The sequence below is a fragment of the Xenopus laevis genome, chromosome 2L (genome assembly GCF_017654675.1).
Source record: "Xenopus laevis strain J_2021 chromosome 2L, Xenopus_laevis_v10.1, whole genome shotgun sequence".
Lineage (NCBI taxonomy): Eukaryota > Metazoa > Chordata > Amphibia > Anura > Pipidae > Xenopus > Xenopus laevis.
The window spans coordinates 8,593,512-8,613,937 of NC_054373.1; the positions used below are offsets into that span (position 1 = coordinate 8,593,512).

Genomic DNA, 20,426 nt, shown 5'->3' on the forward strand with positions numbered 1-20,426 from the left:
ATGCGTTGGAGTCAATGGACATTCTTTGTCTGTTTTTCTTGTGAACATCTTTGCCACCTAGGAAAAAGTACATTTTACTACAATCTGTACAACAGCAGACTTAGATTGGCTGAAGGGCCGCCAGTTAAAGTTTAAGCATCCTTAACTGTTATTGGTGAAGGCATTGTCTGCAAACAAGCAACAGACATTTACTCTACAAGAATCATTGGCAAATGCAACTGCTCCTCCAGTGCAGCCTACCACATTTACAAAGTGCACTGTTATACTAATATCAACAATATAATAAATAATAAACTCATGTTGCAATTAAATATTATATATCTCAAGACACAGCTGAACTAGGATGCTATGGAAGTGTCATAAAAGGACATTTTAAAATGGTTCTTCAAAGTAACTATGAAAAATATCTCTATAAAATATTTGACCAATACTTTACCCTTCATTTCCCAGAAACACTACAGGTATGTATGTACCCTTGTTTCTGTATTTCTGGCTGATATTCTAATTCTTTTATGAAGATTAGTGATGGGCAAATTTCTCAGCGAACGGCGAAACATTTGTGAAACTCAAAAATTGACACCGGTGTCAATTTTGAATATGCCGTTAAATTCAGTGGGCATCCGAATACTGTTACGCGAGGCATTTTGAATTAGGCATTTTGAATTTTAGAATTCAGAGCTCTGTGATCATGTAAATCCATAATGATCATCATAATGATGCATGTCAGGTGAATTTATATGTATTGGGACTCTGAGCTGCCTACTGATTTCTTTATGAATTAATATTATATGTTTAACTTTTATTGTTTTCATAAGATTTGCTCAAATAACCATATTTTTATATCAATTTACTTTAGTTCAACAACTCCAGGTATACTGTTTACCTTATTTATTTTTACTAATTGCTTTTAATCAGATTAAATGAGACAATGTTTGAAATACATTTGTTTTTAATTATAAGTAAGAATAGAGACAATGCTGTCATCTTTTAGCCCATGCATAATTCATTTCTCTAAAACTGTACTCAAACCATTCTTCAATTCCACTTCTACAAAAAAATGTTGTGAACAAAAATGCTCATTGGGGCAAATTCACTAAAGCTCAAAGGTGCTAATGCTAGCACAAATTTGCCAGCGTGACGTCATTTCGTTACTTCTGCCGATTCACTAACAGGTACTGGCGTAAATTCGCTAGCGAAGTGGACCTACTCTAGTTTCACTTTGCACCCTTATGCCAGGCGAAGTTGCGCTATGGCGAAGGGACGTAACTACGCTAATTCACTAACTTGCGCATTTTACTAAACGTTATCTCTTGCGCCAGACTTGCTTCACCACCTCAGACCAGGCGAAGTGCAATAGTGTAGATAGGGCTTGCTTCAAAAAAAGTTGACATTTTTTCTAAGTTCCAAAAAACGCTGACGTCTTTTACTTTTTTAAGGGTTGATAGGCTGAAAAAGATAGCAAATTTTTTTGGGGGTACCCTCCTTCCCCCCAACATTTCCTAACATATGACACCTAAGCTATACAGTGGGCTCATGTGTAGGGCATTATAACAACTCTATTTTATTTTATGAAGGTTTCCCAGGATTGTGTAGTGTAATGTATTTGCTGCCTACATATATGTCCATTGTACTTTAACTTGGCGCCGTATGCAAATTAGCATCGCTAACGTAACTTCGCTTTGCTTGACGAAGTAACGCTAGCGCAACTTCGCTACCTTTCACCTCCTGAGCGCAACTTCAGATTTTAGTGAATTAACGGCACCCTGGCGAAACATCGCCTGGCGAAGTGCGACAAAGTGCGGCAAAGCAACGCTGGTGCAACTTTGAGTAAGTAAATTTGCCCAATGACTTCAATGCGTTTGCAATTTTTTATGCCCTATGCACAATGCACAATTGCGATAGTATGTGTCTCTAGTTAAGATATATGAAGGAAGGACTACCAGTGCTTTCTGCCACTAGTCATTCATAATTGTACTATGACTTCCTCCCAGAAATCTCTTTGGGGAGCAATGAGCAAGTTACCTATTGAGGAAGGAACTACTATTAGGGCTCTCTCCTTGGTAGTTTTTCAATAAGAATGGCTAAGAAATCCACACTGGGGTGTACAATAGTGTCAGGAGCATTGTGGCGTGCCTACCTTCCCGGCGATGGTGAATCCAAGATGGCAGCGCCCATGTTAGCCGCATGGGTTTGAGTGCAAGTGCGTTGACTTTGGTGCGAAAACATGTGACGTCACGTTTTGGCGCTAAATTCAAAATAAAAAGACGCCAAAGATGCCGGTTCAATGCCTGAGAATAGCATATTAGCACTATTTATAAAGTGGCAACATATTCTGCAGCTCTGTACAATAAATGGATGGTTTGAGGGAAACCATCCAGCATATTTACAAACACATGCATAATATTCTTTAGTTAAACTCTACTGTAGAAGGGAGTTTATACACTCCTGCTTGCACAATCTGCTAAGACAAGATCCAAATCATACATTGTTCCATAGCACAGCATAATAATATAAATACTTTTTAAACCTCTGTTGAAAAAATGACAAGATTTTTGCTAACTAAGCAATACTGACCTTGTAAAGGCATGATAATATGAGCAAATGCAATATACATTGGTGATGGCACTTTTTTAAACGTTTCAAAAAGAGCTTGAATTCTATTTAGCAATGAGGGAAACTACTCTACTATTAGACTTTGCAAACTCTGAAATATCAAATTTTTCAAATGCGTTGGAGTCAATGGACATTCTTTGTCTGTTTTTCTTGTGAACATCTTTGCCACCTAGGAAAAAGTACATTTTACTACAAATCTGTACAACAGCAGGACTTAGAATGTGGCTGAAGGGCCTGCCAGTTCAAAGTTTAAGCATTCCCTTTTGAGACTGTTATTGGTATGAAGGCAGTTGTCTGCAAACAAGCAACAGGACATTTACTCTTACAAGAATCATTGGCAAATGCAAACTGCTCCTCCAGTGCAGTCTACCACATTTACAAAGTTGCACTGTTATACTAGATATCAACAATATAATAAAAATAATAAACTTCATGTTGCAATATGTAAGAATATTATATATCTGCAAGGAGCACAGCTGGAACTAGGATGCTATGGGCAAAGTGTCATAAAAAAGGACATGTTTTTAAAATGGTTTCTTTCAAAGTAACTATGAAAAATATCTCTATAAAATATTTTGACCAATACTTTACCCTTCATTGTATCACCAGAAACAACTACAGGTATGTATGTACCCTCTTGATTTCTGTATTGTCTGGCTGATATTCTAATTCTTTTATGAAAATCAGTGATGAGTGAATTTCTTGCGAAACGGCAAAACATTTGTGAAACTCGAAAATTGACTCCGTTGTCAATTTTGAATATGCCGTTAAATTCGATGGGCATCCGAATACTGTTTACGCGAGGCATTTTGATACGAGCGACCTTTGGGATTTTTTCATTTATTCGCCCATGAATAATGGAGATAAATTACAACTTGAGGACTGCAATAATAATGATTTTTTCGATCAATTCTAAGGTTTCACATGGACAAAAAAAATCTTCTTTGCACAGTTACTTTAACTTTAATGCAATTTCTAATGCATTTGGGTTTTTTGATTGCACTATTTCACTGAAAATTCTAATGCTATTTTATCACACATGAGCAAAAATAAGAAAAAACATTATATTAATATTTAATTTATTTTTAGAAATGTATTTTATATGTATAATGTTGAAAATAGGTTACATATTTACTTTATGGATAGTATACATCTCCAAATAACAATATCACCATATTAATTAACTAGACTAGACTAGTGGAATGATAATTTTTAATTTAATCAAGGAACAGTGAGGCAGCTCCATATACCATTACATTAAAAGAACATTTTATATTTTATAATACACAGGATTTCCCTTATGTAAAAGAAAAACACATCCATGATAAGGGCACTCCTCATTTGACCTTTTGCCTTGAGCCATCCACTGAACCCCATTGTTCATATCCTAATGAAACACCAGGAGACCAAAATGGAGTAAAATGGCCACAGCATTTATTCACATTTTATCAACTAAATAGTACCTTGCCAGTTTATCTCAAGGGCATATTTTAAAGTCAGAATTCCATAACAGATCACCATTCTTCACTGAACACTTGCGTTTCACTTCCAAAGTTGCTGTTTGAGATCAGCATTATGTCATTATATACATCACTGAGGAGCACAGCTGGAACTAGGATGCTATTCAAAGAAAAAATTGATGCTGCTCCTTCTGCTCCATGCTTCTGCAAAAAGGTTAATTTGTAAAAAAAAAATTCTTTGACTAGGCCCCCCCTAAAGTTGAATATAAATGTGTAAGAGCATGTGCAAAGTGCCATAAAAAAGGACATGTTTTTAAAATGTTTTCCTTCAAAGTAAATGTGAAAAATATCTCTATAAAATATTTTGACCAATACTTAACCCTTCATTACCATCCAGAAATACCTATAGGTATGCATGTACCCTTTTGTTTTCTGTATTTCCTGGCTGATATTCTAATTCTTTTATGAAGATTAGTGATGGGCAAATTTCTCGCGAACGGCGAAACATTTGTGAAACTCAAAAATTGACACCGGTGTCAATTTTGAATATGCCGTTAAATTCAGTGGGCATCCGAATACTGTTTACGCGAGGCATTTTGAATTAGGCATTTTGAATTTTAGAATTCAGAGCTCTGTGATCATGTAAATCCATAATGATCATCATAATGATGCATGTCAGGTGAATTTATATGTATTGGGACTCTGAGCTGCCTACTGATTTCTTTATGAATTAATATTATATGTTTAACTTTTATTGTTTTCATAAGATTTGCTCAAATAACCATATTTTTATATCAATTTACTTTAGTTCCAACAACTCCAGGTATACTGTTTACCTTATTTATTTTTACTAATTGCTTTTAATCAGATTAAATGAGACAATGTTTGAAATACATTTGTTTTAATTATAAGTAAGAATAGAGACAATGCTGTCATCTTTTAGCCCATGCATAATTCATTTTCTCTAAAACTGTACTCAAACCATTCTTCAATTCCACTTCTACAAAAAAATGTTGTGAACAAAAATGCTCATTGGGGCAAATTCACTAAAGCTCAAAGGTGCTAATGCTAGCACAAATTTGCCAGCGTGACGTCATTTCGTTACTTCGCCGATTCACTAACAGGTACTGGCGTAAATTCGCTAGCGAAGTGGACCTACTCTAGTTTCACTTTGCACCCTTATGCCAGGCGAAGTTGCGCTATGGCGAAGGGACGTAACTACGCTAATTCACTAACTTGCGCATTTTACTAAACGTTATCTCTTGCGCCAGACTTGCCTTCACCACCTCAGACCAGGCGAAGTGCAATAGTGTAGATAGGGCTTGCTTCAAAAAAAGTTGACATTTTTTCTAAGTTCCAAAAAACGCTGACGTCTTTTACTTTTTTAAGGGTTGATAGGCTGAAAAAAGATAGCAATTTTTTTTTGGGGGTACCCTCCTTCCCCCCAACATTTCCTAACATATGACACCTAAGCTATACAGTGGGCTCATGTGTAGGGCATTATAACAACTCTATTTTATTTTATGAAGGTTTCCCAGGATTGTGTAGTGTAATGTATTTGCTGCTACATATATGTCCATTGTACTTTAACTTGGCGCCGTATGCAAATTAGGCATCGCTAACGTAACTTCGCTTTGCTTGACGAAGTAACGCTAGCGCAACTTCGCTACCTTTCACCTCCCTGAGCGCAACTTCAGATTTTAGTGAATTAACGGCACCCTGGCGAAACATCGCCTGGCGAAGTGCGACAAAGTGCGGCGAAGCCAACGCTGGTGCAACTTTGAAGGTAAGTAAATTTGCCCCAATGACTTCAATGCGTTTGCAATTTTTTATGCCCTATGCACAATGCACAATTGCGATAGTATGTGTCTCTAGTTAAGATATATGAAGGAAGGACTACCCAGTGCTTTCTGCCACTAGTCATTCATAATTGTACCTATGACTTCCTCCCAGAAATCTCTTTGGGGAGCAATGAGCAAGTTACCTATTGAGGAAGGAACTACTATTAGGGCTCTCTCCTTGGTAGTTTTTCAATAAGAATGGCTAAGAAATCCACACTGGGGTGTACAATAGTGTCAGGAGCATTGTGGCGTGCCTACCTTCCCGGCGATGGTGAATCCAAGATGGCAGCGCCCATGTTAGCCGCATGGGTTTGAGTGCAAGTGCGTTGACTTTGGTGCGAAAACATGTGACGTCACGTTTTGGCGCTAAATTCAAAATAAAAAGACGCCAAAGATGCCGGTTCAATGCCTGAGAATAGCATATTAGCACTATTTATAAAGTGGCAACATATTCTGCAGCTCTGTACAATAAATGGATGGTTTGAGGGAAACCATCCAGCATATTTACAAACACATGCATAATATTCTTTAGTTAAACTCTACTGTAGAAGGGAGTTTATACACTCCTGCTTGCACAATCTGCTAAGACAAGATCCAAATCATACATTGTTCCATAGCACAGCATAATAATATAAATACTTTTTAAACCTCTGTTGAAAAAATGACAAGATTTTTGCTAACTAAGCAATACTGACCTTGTAAAGGCATGATAATATGAGCAAATGCAATATACATTGGTGATGACACTTTTTTAAACGTTTCAAAAAGAGCTTGAATTCTATTTAGTAATAAGTGAAACTACTCTACTACTAGACTTTTCAAACTCTGAAATATCAAATGCGTTGGTCAAAGGTAGTGATGGGCGAATTTTAGGGATGTAGCGAACCGCCGAGTATGTGTTCGCGAACGCCGTTCGCGAACACCGGCAAAAAATGCGAACAGTTCGCGAACTGTTCGCGAACTTCGAACATCGAAATCTTCGATTCGAACGATCGAAGGATTTTAATCGTTCGATCGAACGATTTTCGTTCGAATCGAACGAAAATCGTTCGATTTTAGCGACCGAATGGTCGAATGGTCGAACGATTTTGACGCGAACGCCTATTGGCGAACGTCGCGCGAACAGTCGAAGTTCGCGCAAACTAGTTCGCCGGCGAACAGTTCGCCGGCGAACAGTTCGCTACATCCCTAGCGAATTTATTCGGCAGGCGAGAATTCGCGGCGAATTTGCGCGTTTCGCCGCAGCGAATAAATTCGCGAAACCTGAGAAAGTTATGCCTGCAAAAATTGCACGCAGATCAAATCAACGGAGCCGTGCGCCAAAAAAGATCTTGCGCCTGTGAAAAAGGGCGATTTGCGTAAAAGCAGAACGCCGAAAGGCAGTTTGCAAATCTTACATTGGTTTGGCAATTTTTACGTCAAAATGCTGAATTCTATTTAGCAAGCGAAACGTTTACTACAGATTGCACCATATCAATGTCAAAGAATACTTCTTTGTCTGTTTTTCTTGTGAACATCTTTACCACCTAGGAAAAAGTACATTTTACTACAAATCTGTACAACAGCAGGACTTAGAATGTGGCTGAAGGGCCTGCCAGTTCAAAGTTTAAGCATTCCCCTTTTGAGACTGTTATTGGTATGAAGGCAGTTGTCTGCAAACAAGCAACAGGACATTTACTCTTACAAGAATCATTTGCAAATGCAAACTGCTCCTCCGGTGCAGTCTACCACATTTACAAAGTAGCACTGTTATACTAGATATAAACAATATAATAAAAATAATAAACTTCATGTTGCAATATGTAAGAATATTATATATCTGCAAGGAGCACAGCTGGAACTAGGATGCTATTCAAAGAAAAAACATGATGCTGATCCTTCTGCTCCATGCTTCTGCAAAAAGGTTCACTTATTAAAAAAAATTCTTTGATTAGGCCCCCCCTAAAGTTGCATATAAAAGTGTAAGAGCATGGGCAAAGTGCCATAAAAAAGAAATTGTTTTTAAAATGTTTTCCTTCAAAGTAAATATGAAAAATATCTCTATAAAATATTTTGACTAATACTTTACCCTTCATTGTATCACCAGAAACAACTACAGGTATGTATGTACCCTCTTGATTTCTGTATTGCCTGGCTGATATTTTAATTCTTTTATGAAGATTAATGATGGGCGAATTTCTCGCGAAACGCCAAAACATTTGTGAAACTCAAAAATTGACACTGGTGTCAATTTTGAATATGCCATTAAATTCAATGGGCATCCGAATACTGTTTACGCAAGGCATTTTGATACGAGCGACCTTTGGGATTTTTTCATTTATTCGCCCATCACTAATGGAGATAAATTACAACTTGAGGACTGCAATAATAATGATTTTTTTCGATCAATTCTAAGGTTTCACATGGATAAAAAAAATCTTCTTTGCACAGTTACTTTAACTTTAATGCAATTTCTAATGCATTTGGGTTTTTTGATTGCACTGTTTCACTGCAAATTCTAATGCTATTTTATCACACATGAGCAAAAATAAGAAAAAACATTATATTAATATTTAATTTATTTTTTAGAAATTATTTTATATGTATAATGTTGAAAATAGGTTACGTATTTACTTTATGGAAAGTATCCATTTCCAAATAACAATATCACTATATTAATTAACTAGACTAGACAGTGGAATGATTATTTTTAATTCAATCAAGGAACAGTGAGGCAGCTCCATATACCATTACATTAAAAGAACATTTTATATTTTATAATACACAGGATTTCCCTTATGCAAGCCAAAAAACACATCCATGACAAGGGCACTCCTCATTTGACCTTTCGCCTTGAGCCATCCCACTGAACCCCATTGTTCATATCCTAATGAAACACCAGGGTGCAAATTCACTAAGCCGCGAAGCGCCGAACGCTAGCGTTAATTCGCTAGCGTTTGGCATTTTCGCCACTGCGCAAATTCACTAACGAACGCTGGCGTAGTTTCGCTAGTGTTACTTCGCAACCTTACGCCAGGCGAATTTTTGCTAGCGACGAAACTACGCAAATTCACTAACTTGCGCAGTGTACTGAACGCTACCTTTTACGCTAGACTTCCTTCGCCACCTCAGACCTGGCGAAGCGCAATAGAGTAGATAGGGATTGTTTCGAAAAAGTCAATTTTTTTTCTAAGTCCCAAAAAACGCTGGCGTGTTTTCTACATGATGGGTGATAGGCTGAAAAAGATCAAAAATTTTTTGGGGCTCCCCTTCCTCCCCCCTACATTTCCTGACTCATGGCAACTTACCTAGACAGTGGGCACATGTGTAGGGGAAAATAAAATTTATATTTGCTGATTTGAAGGTTTTCTAGGCATTTGTAGTGCAGATACGTGTTCCTCCATTGAAATTTGAATTTCGCGCCGTATGCAAATTAGCCTTCGCTAGCGTAACTTTGCTTTATACAGCGAATCAACGCTAGCGCAACATCGCAACCTTACGCTACCCCTGTGCGCAACTTCGGATTTTAGTGAATTTGCGGAGCGCTGGCAAAACTACACCTGGCGAAGTGCGGCGAAGTTGCGCCTGGCGCAACTTCGCATCTTAGTGAATTTGCCCCCAGGAGACAGAAATAGAGTAAAATGGCCACAGCATTTATTCACATTTTATCAAATAAATAGGTCCTTGCCAGTTTATCTCAATGGAATATTTTTAAGTCAGAATTCCATAACAGATCACCATTCTTCACTGAACACTTGAGTTTCACTTCCATAGTTGCTGTTTGAGATCAGCATTATGTCATTATATACATCACTGAGTATTAGGCTGTTTTTACCTGCTCAGAAGATAAGGAAGTGAATTGCTCTTTCTCCTCCCCAGCCCAGCTTTCTACTGCCTCAACTCATTCCTTCTCACCTAATCACAGCTACAGTACATCTGATTCTGACTCTAAACAACCAGTGTAATCAGGCTACTAGATCCCTTGTCCTGAAGCCCCTGCGCTTATATCTCCAGGGTTTTCCTTGATCTTAGCCCAGACCTAGACATTGGTTTGTACTTACAGCATAACTGTAAAAAAATACCACGTATTCACACATAATACCCTAATCCAAAAATAAAATCAAGAGCCTGCTATAAGTGAATGTTATAGGCCATAACATCAACTAAAAGGCCAGCATCACTGTAGAAATACAAGAATGCAGGCATGACCCACATATCCTGTATATAAAACATAAAATGTACAACAAGATAATCAGAACTGATGTCCTCTTGGACATACCAGGAAAAAAACAAACGCTAACAAGTGCCATACACCTTGATTATTGGTTTGTGACAAATTATGTATCACTTGTTTCCAAGCTCAGGGTGTGATAAATCTCACATTCAAATTCGATTTTGTGCTTTTTAATTTTTTCATTTGGCCCCCCCCAAAAAATTTGAATCTACTACTCACACCTTAGTAAATCTGCCCCTAAATGTTTGTTCTTAAGTGGTTTTGTTTTCATAAGGTCTGTTCCAATTAAAAACAAATCATTGGTATCTATATTTTACTTATAATTTCAGCTTCAACAACTGCAGGTGAGCGGATTACGTATAATTTTCCATTTTGCCAAAGTGATCATTTGGTAAGGCTCATTGCTTTCTGTTGCAGTTTTGAAACTTGGGATCTGAAATATAATACACTTGAAGGCCTTTTAATTTAATGTATGAAATCAGATTTAAGGTAAAAACTTATTTCTACTTGGGCATGTTTAGCACTAGGACTTAATAAACTCTAATTTCTCCATACTTTAAAAAGTTTGAAGTGGGCTGAATTAGGCCTACTTCGAATCGTACGATTCAAAGTAGCGCTACTTCGATCTACTTCGATTCTCCCAAACTCCCCCAATTACCTCCGTACAGGTTCTAGGAGGTCCCCCATAGGCTAAAACAGCACTTCGGCAGCTTTTAGGTGGCGAATGGTCAAAGTCAAAGTTTTAAAGAGACAGCACTTAAAAAAATTCGATCTTCGAATTTTGAAGTTTTTTCAAATTTCTAATGATCTATTCCCTAGTCGGAGTACCCAAAAATTACTTCTAAGTTTTTTACTTCAAAAATTCACTTTGACCTTTGATAAATCTGCCCCTTTTAAGGGTTATTTATGGCTACAATCTCTTTGCAACCAGTTTAGCAAATAATCCCATTAGGCATAATCAAATTCATATCAAGTCCTCCATTGAGAATCTGTAACGGAGACTCACCCTGGTGGGCTAGTGGTGCGGCAGGGACGCTCGCCGCGCTGCTCCTCTTCCCTGGTGCCGGGTCCGTCCTAGTGCACGCCACGCTGGTGTGTTGACGTCAGTGCGCAATGGCGCGAAATTTAAAGGTATAAAGGGACATTTTTACTATTTCTCATTGCCCGTGATAGGATTTATTTCCTTTGGGTTCCCTTGTGATAGTACCTGTTTTGCCTGAATTCTGTTTTGAACTTCTGTGTTTTGACCCGGCCTGGCTTTTGACTTCTCTGACCTCCGTAACCTGACCCTTGCCTGAAATCTACTCTGATTCCGTCTGTCCCTCCTGATTGACTTCCTGGTTTGACTCCTGCCTGTTGTTTGATTCTGCCTCACCCATCTAATTGATTACCCGGTTTTGACCCTTGCCTGCTTGACGATCCTTCTATCTACCTGCCTCAACCCTGCCTGTCTGACCACAATTTCGCCTATTCCTGCTTGTAAGGTGACCTTTGGCCTTAAAAGACTCTATCTGCTGCTGTGCCCCTCTGCCTATCCAGGACCCTCATCTTGCACCTCTCGTTTAAGTCCAGGTGGCATCCAAGTAAGCCGAGGGCTCCTCCCAAGGCCTAAAGGCGGTCACACTACTGGTGAAGCACGAGCCGAGACCAGGGTGCCTGGTGTTTGTTCTGGTGTTGGGTGCTGACCGTGACAGAATCCCAGTTGATCTGTATATATCTAGCTCCATGTTTTTTGTTCCTGTTGGAAGTTGTAAGTCCAGTTTCTCAGCACTGAACAAGTCTGTCCTGTATTCACATGTTTGATTCCAGTGTCATATAATGAACCCAATATGCCACAATAAACTCTGTATGTAATAAACAGCATGATGGCTGACATAGTGCTGGTAATCAGATTTCTTATTGGTGAATCTTCTTGTATAAGTAATTTAGTAAAATTCTCATTATTGATTTGTTTTCCATGTATATTTTTTGTCAATATCTATGAACAACTAGGGGATGCAGTGGGGACAACTTTATGATTGGATTTACTTTCCCTTTTACTGTACCAAATGTGAGGACATTATATATCTAGTCCAAGGACTGCCTATGTGCCCATGAATTTATACTGATACAAATAGGAATCAAGCACAAAGCTGGAGTTTTTGTATAATCAATAATATCCCTTTGATTATGCCATATTACAAGATACATTAAAATAATATTTATACCAGAATAAAATGCATAAAGAATCTTACATTTTGATGCTAGAAATTTTACCAGCAGGAGTTAGAAAACTTTTGCCACAATCAAGTTCACCAAAGAGCTCTGTGATCATGTAAATCCATAATAATTATCATAATGATGTATGTCAGGTGAATTCATATGTCTTGGGACTCTGAAGATTTGCTCGAATAACCATATTTTTATATAAATTTATTTTAGTTCCAACAATGTTGCAATATGTAAGAATATTATATATCTGCAAGGAGCACAGCTGGAACTAGGATGCTATTCAAAGAAAAAAATATATGCTGCTCCTTCTGCTCCATGCTTCTGCAAAAAGGTTCATTTGTAAAAAAATAAATTCTTTGACAAGGCCCCCCCTAAAGTTGCATATAAAAGTGTAAGAGCATGGGCAAAGTGCCATAAAAAAGGACATGTTTATAAAATGGTTTCCTTCAAAGTAAATATGAAAAATATCTCTCTAAAATATTTTGACCAATACTTTACCCTTCATTGTATCACCAGAAACAACTACAGGTATGTATGTACCCTTTTGATTTCTGTATTGCCTGGCTAATATTCTAATTCTTTAATGAAGATTAGTGATGGGCGAATTTCTCGCGAAACTCAAAAAATGACACCGGTGTCAATTTTGAATATGCCGTTAAATTCAATGGGCATCCGAATACTGTTTACGCGAGGCATTTTGAATTAGGCATTAAGAATTTTAGAATTCAGAGCTCTGTGATCATGTAAATCCATAATGATCATCATAATGATGTATGTCAGGTGAATTTATATGTATTGGGACTCTGAGCTGCCTAATGATTTCTTTATGAATTAATATATGTTTTACTTTTATTGTTTGCATAAGATTTGCTCAAATAACCATATTTTTATATCAATTTACTTTAGTTCCAACAACTCCAGGTATACTGTTTACCTTATTTATTTTTACTAATTGCTTTTAATCAGATTAAATGAGACAATGTTTGAAATACATTTGTTTTAATTATAAGTAAGAATAGAGACAATTCTGTCATCTTTTAGCCCATGCATAATTCATTTTCTCTAAAACTGTACTCAAACCATTCTTCAATTCCACTTCTACAAAAAAATGTTGTGAACAAAAATGCTCATTGGGGCAAATTCACTAAAGCGCAAAGGTGCTAATGCTAGCACAAATTTGCCAGCGTGACGTCATTTCGTTACTTCGCCGATTCACTAACGGGTACTGGCGTAAATTCGCTAGCGAAGTGGACCTACTCTAGTTTCACTTCGCACCCTTATGCCAGGCGAAGTTGCGCTTTGGCGAAGGGACATAACTACGCTAATTCACTAACTTGCGCATTTTACTAAACGTTATCTCTTGCGCCAGACTTGCCTTCACCACCTCAGACCAGGCGAAGTGCAATAGTGTAGATAGGGCTTGCTTCAAAAAAAGTTGACATTTTTTTAAGGGTTGATAGGCTAAAAAAGATAGCAAATTTTTTTGGGGGTACCCTCCTTCCCCCCAACATTTCCTAACATATGACACCTAAGCTATACAGTGGGCTCATGTGTAGGGCATTATAACAACTCTATTTTATTTTATGAAGGTTTCCCAGGATTGTGTAGTGTAATGTATTTGCTGCTACATATACGTCCATTGTACTTTAACTTGGCGCCGTATGCAAATTAGGCATCGCTAACGTAACTTCGCTTTGCTTGACGAAGTAACGCTAGCGCAACTTCGCTACCTTTCACCTCCCTGAGCGCAACCTCAGATTTTAGTGAAGTGCGGCGAAGCCAACACTGGTGCAACTTTGAAGGTAAGTAAATTTGCCCCAATGACGTCAATGCGTTTGCAATTTTTTATGCCCTATGCACAATGCACAATTGCGATAGTATGTGTCTCTAGTTAAGATATATGAAGGAAGGACTACCCAGTGCTTTCTGCCACTAGTCATTCATAATTGTACCTATGACTTCCTCCCAGAAATCTCTTTGGGGAGCAATGAGCAAGTTACCTATTGAGGAAGGAACTACTATTAGGGCTCTCTCCTTGGTAGTTTTTCAATAAGAATGGCTAAGAAATCCACACTGGGGTGTACAATAGTGTCAGGAGCATTGTGGCGTGCTTACCTTCCCGGCGATGGTGAATCCAAGATGGCAGCGCCCATGTTAGCCGCCTGGGTTTGAGTGCAAGTGCGTTGACTTTGGTGCGAAAACATGTGACGTCACGTTTTGGCGCTAAATTCAAAATAAAAAGACGCCAAAGATGCCGGTTCAATGCCTGAGAATAGCATATTAGCACTATTTATAAAGTGGCAACATATTCTACAGCTCTGTACAATAAATGGATGGTTTGAGGGAAACCAGCCAGCATATTTACAAACACATGCATAATATTCTTTAGTTAAACTCTACTGTAGAAGGGAGTATATACACTTCTTCTTGCACGATTTGCAAAGACAAGATGCAAATCATACATTGTTCCATAGCACAGCACAATAATATAAATCATTTTTAAACCTCTGTTGAAAAAAGGACAAGATTTTTGCTAACTAAGCAATATTGACCTTGTAAAGGCATGATAATATGAGCAAATGCAATATACATTGGTGATGGCACTTTTTTAAACGTTTCAAAAAGAGCTTGAATTCTATTTAGTAATAAGTGAAACTACTCTACTACTAGACTTTGCAAACTCTGAAATATCAAATTTTTCAAATGCGTTGGAGTCAATGGACATTCTTTGTCTGTTTTTCTTGTGAACATCTTTGCCACCTAGGAAAAAGTACATTTTACTGCAAATCTGTACAACAGCAGGACTTAGAATGTGGCTGAAGGGCCTGCCAGTTCAAAGTTTAAGAATTCCCCTTTGAGACTGTTATTGGTATGAAGGCATAGTGCAAACAAGCAACAGGACATTTACTCTTACAAGAATCATTTGCAAATGCAAACTGCTCCTCCAGTGCAGTCTGCCACATTTACAAAGTAGCACTGTTATACTAGATATCAACAATATAATAAAAATAATAAACTTCATGTTGCAATATGTAAGAATATTATATATCTGCAAGGAGCACAGCTGGAACTAGGATGCTATTCAAAGAAAAAACATGATGCTGCTCCTTCTGCTCCATGCTTCTGCAAAAAGTTTCATTTGTAAAAAAACAAAATTCTTTGATTAGGCCCCCCCTAAAGTTGCATATAAAAGTGTAAGAGCATGGGCAAAGTGTCATAAAAAAGGACATGTTTTTAAAATGGTTTCTTTCAAAGTAACTATGAAAAATATCTCTATAAAATATTTTGACCAATACTTTACCCTTCATTGTATCACCAGAAACAACTACAGGTATGTATGTACCCTCTTGATTTCTGTATTGTGTGGCTGATATTCTAATTCTTTTATGAAGATTAGTGATGAGTGAATTTCTTGCGAAACGGCAAAACATTTGTGAAACTCGAAAATTGACTCCGTTGTCAATTTTTAATATGCCGTTAAATTCGATGGGCATCCGAATACTGTTTACGCGAGGCATTTTGATACGAGCGACCTTTGGGATTTTTTTATTTATTCGCCCATCAATAATGGAGATAAATTACAACTTGAGGACTGTAATAATAATGATTTTTTCGATCAATTCTAAGGTTTCACATGGACAAAAAAAATCTTCTTTGCACAGTTACTTTAACTTTAATGCAATTTCTAATGCATTTGGGTTTTTTGATTGCACTGTTTCACTGCAAATTCTAATGCTATTTTATCACACATGAGCAAAAATAAGAAAAAACATTATATTAATATTTAATTTATTTATTAGAAATGTATTTTATATGTATAATGTTGAAAATAGGTTACATATTTACTTTATGGATAGTATACATCTCCAAATAACAAATATCCCAATATTTATTAACTAGACAGTGGAATGATTATTTTTAATTTAATCAAGCAACAGTGAGGCAGCTCCATATACCATTACATTAAAAGAACATTTTATATTTTATAATACACAGGATTTCCCTTATGCAAGCCAAAAAACACATCCATGATAAGGGCACTCCTCATTTGACCTTTTGCCTTGAGCCATCCCACTGAACCCCATTGTTCATATCCTAATGAAACAGGAGACTGAAATTGAGTAAAATGGCCACAGCATTTATTCACACTTTATCAAATTAATAGGACCTTGCCAGTTTATCTCAAGGGAATATTTTAAAGGCAGAATTCCATAAGAGATCACCATTCTTCACTGAACACTTGAGTTTCACTTCCATAGTTGCTGTTTGAGATCAGCATTATGTCATTATATACATCACTGAGTATTAGGCTGTTTTTACCTGCTCAGAAGATAAGGAAGTGAATTGCTCTTTCTCTACCCCAGCCCAGCTTTCTCCTGCCTCAACTCATTCCTTCTCACCTAATCACAGCTACAGTACATCAGATTCTGACAGTCTCTAAACATAAACCAGTATAATCAGGCTACTAGATCCCTTGTCATGAAGCCCCTGCGCTTATATCTCCAGGGCTTTCCTTGATCTTAGCCCAGACGTAGACATTGGTTTGTACTTACAGCATAACTGTACAAAAATAGCAAGTATTCACACATAATACCCTAATCCAAAAATGAAATCAAGAGCCTGCTAAAAGTGAATGTTATTGGCCATAACATAAACTTAAAGGCCAGCATCACTGCAGAAATATGTGAATGCAGGCATGACCCACATTTCCTGTATATAAAACATAAAATGTACAACAAGATAATCAGAACTGATGTCCTCTTGGACATACCAGGAAAAAAACTAACGCTATCAAGTGCCATACACCTTGATTATTGGATGTGACGAATTATGTATCACTTACATTTCCTGGTTCAAGGTTGGGTACAGCAAATATGTGGCCTAGCAATGTGCCTTTTGCAACCCACTACCAATGCTTTCAGTGAATTTTTTCTTGAACGTTCAGAAATTATAACAATTTAATGGTTTATTTTAATTTTTTTTGAGATCTACTCAGTTTAGTCAACATTTATTAGTATCAATAACCGTTTTGATTTAATCATGGATCTAGAACCGACTACAACACCAACACCAACAACAGGTAATTACAAACCATATTCCTTTTCTATATTCCTTATATTTGTATATTTATTAATCGCCATGGGGTAGCATGACCATATACAGGAACAATGTCCCTTTTGTTACATTCACAGCATGGAATATAATAAAAGGACTTCTGTGGAGTATATTGTGTTTTTCTCTAACTCAATATGTTGTATTTAACACTGTGAGTGCAATAAAAGTCAGGATACCTTATCAGGTTTCCTCTTTACCTCTCCCCATACACATAGCTCTGGTTAGAAAAGTCTTTTTTTTTTTTTTTTTTTAAAATACTCAATTCAATTTGAATAACTCCCTAGTCGAATTTGACAGTTTTGACTCGAAAATTTGAATTTTAAATTCAACCATAGATAAATCTGCCACGTATGCTGTGTATGCTTTGCATTTTCTCTCTTTTCAACTTTGCATGTCTGTCCCCTTGGCTACACATCAGCTTGTTTATATAAAGTATAGTTGTGTTTATGATACAAACACATCAGTTTTAGCAGTTCAGGGCTACAATACATGATGTTGACATTCCTATAAAAAAAACTTTCATTTTATGGTGTTACTGTTCTTTTAATAGATAATTAGGGATGTAGCGAACGTCGGAAAAAAAGTTCGCGAACATATTCGCGAACTTGCGCAAAAATGCGAGCGGTTCGCGAACGGTTCGTGAACCCCATAGACTTCAATGGGAAGGCGAACTTTAACATCTAAAAAAAAAATTTCTGGCCAGAAAAATGATTTTAAAGTTGTTTAAAGGGTGCAACGACCTGGACAGTGGCATGCCAGAGGGGGATCAAGGGCAAAAATGTATCTGAAAAATCTGCCTGTGTGTGCTTGGAAGAGATAGTGTAGGGGGAGAGCTGTTAGTGATTTCAGGGACAGATGATAGTAAGTTTGCTGGCTAGTAATCTGCTTGATACTGCTCTGTATTGGAGGGACAGAAGTCTGCAGGGATTTGAGGGACATTTTAGCTTAGGTAGCTTTGCTGGCTAGTAATCTACTGTTCTCTTTAAACAACTGCCATACGTTGACCTTGTAGGCATTGTTTGCCCAGTTTTTTTGGACGCAGCCACTGAAGCACAGTTGCCAGAAAAAATATGCCATATAAATGCTGAAAATAGTAATTTTTCGCCATACGTTGACCTTGTAGACATTGTTTGCCCAGTTTTTTTGGTTGCAGCCACTGAAGCACAGTTGCCAGAAAAAATATGCCATATAAATGCTGAAAATAGTCATTTTTTGCCATACGTTGACCTTGTAGGCATTGTTTGCCCAGTTTTTTTGGTCGCAGCCACTGAAGCACAGTTGCCAGAAAAAATATGCCATATAAATGCTGAAAATAGTAATTTTTTGCCATATACGTTGAGTCAACGTATGGCAAAAAATGACTATTTTCAGCATTTATATGGCATATTTTTTCTGGCCTCTGTGCTTCAGTGGCTGCGGCCAAAAAAACTGGGCAAACAATGCCTACAAGATCAACGTATACACTACTACAGCGGTGGATACGGATTACGTAAAATATATGAATGCTGCTTGAAAAAAAGTAACTCAAGTGGTTTTTCTAGAGACGATAATATTATCAATATTTAGACAAAATGTGAACAAGCTCAGACAGCTAGATGGCGGTTTGAAGAAAACACTGTGCAAATACTGCCCACAAGATCAACGTATACACTACTACAGCGGTGGATACGGATCTCGTAAAATTTATTATGGCTGCTTGAAAAAAGTCACTCCGGTGTTTTTTCTGGAGACGGTAATATTATGGATATTTAGACAGAATGTGAACAAGGTCACACAGCTAGATGGCAGTTGGTTGAATAACACACTGGGCAAAAAATGCCTACAGGGCAAATAATGCCTAAAAGGTCAACTTATACACTACTACAGCGGTAGTAAAATAAAAAAAAGTAAAAATAAAAAAAAATGAATATTAAAAAAAAAAAATTAAAGTTGGTGCTGCTGAACTACTAGGAGCAGCAGATTAGCACACCAGTCCCACTCCCCAACACTGCTAGACTAATAGCACTGGGCTCTTATAGTAGTAGTAGTAGTAGTAGTAAAACAACAAAAAAATAAAAAAAGCAGTCCTTACAAGGACTACTGTTATTGCAGCAGTCAGCAGATGAGATCAGAAGCAGGACAGCTGCCCACTGCAGCTACATACAGAGCACTGCAGTAGAAGGTAGATTACTAGCCAGCAAAGCTACCTAAGCTTAAATGTCCCTCAAACCCCTGCAGACTTCTGTCCCTCCAATAACAGAGCAGTATCAAAACGATTACTAGCCAGCAAACTTTCAACTGTCCCTGAAATCACTAACAGGCAGCAGCTCTCTCCCTACACTATCTCTTCAGCACACACAGGCAGAGTGAAAAAACGCTGCAGGGCTTCGGTTTTTATAGGGAAGGGGAGTGGTCCAGGGGAGAGCTTCCTGATTGGCTGCCATGTACCTGCTGGTCTGGGGTGAGAGGGCAAAAAAAAGCACCAACAATGGCGAACCCAAAATGGCGAACGTCGCGCGACGTTCGCGAACTTCCGGCGAGCGCGAACACCCGATGTTCGCGCGAACAAGTTCGCCGGCGAACAGTTCGCGACATCTCTATAGATAATATGAGAATGTTGTAAATGTTACCAATTTAATGATTAACTGTACTTTTCTTGAGATTTCCTCACTTTAGTCAACATGTATTTGTATCGATAACCATTTTGATTTAATCATGGGTCTAGATACTACACCACCAACACCACCACCAAGTAAGTATAACCATATTCCTTATATTTGTATATTTATTAATCGCCATGGGGTGCCATGACCATATACAGGAACAATGTCCCTTTTGTTACATTCATAATATAAAATATAATATGTGTCCTCTGCACTCAACCCATTATCAATATATTTAAGACATTGAGACATTTTGTGCATACTGCTACTAAAAATGCCTTATCCTTTAAACAAAACAGGGATTGTTTGTCCATATATTGCAATATATTTA

At 37.5% G+C, this 20,426-nt stretch overlaps 1 protein-coding gene and 1 long non-coding RNA gene across 2 annotated transcripts in view; both read left to right on the forward strand.

Annotated features, from left to right (window-relative positions):
- Positions 1-20,426, forward strand: part of tff3.5.L (trefoil factor 3, gene 5 L homeolog) — a 68,212-nt gene that overhangs the window by 22,496 nt on the left and 25,290 nt on the right. The window contains exon 13 of the mRNA XM_041581158.1: positions 20,109-20,184. Coding sequence (XP_041437092.1) covers positions 20,109-20,184 — 76 coding nt within the window. The remainder of the gene's footprint in view (positions 1-20,108; positions 20,185-20,426) is intronic.
- LOC121399805 lies at positions 7,924-17,411 on the forward strand. The gene is made up of 6 exons (XR_005965274.1): positions 7,924-8,012; positions 10,457-10,471; positions 12,855-12,866; positions 13,245-13,259; positions 15,658-15,669; positions 17,389-17,411. It is a non-coding gene; the product is annotated as an uncharacterized LOC121399805 (long non-coding RNA).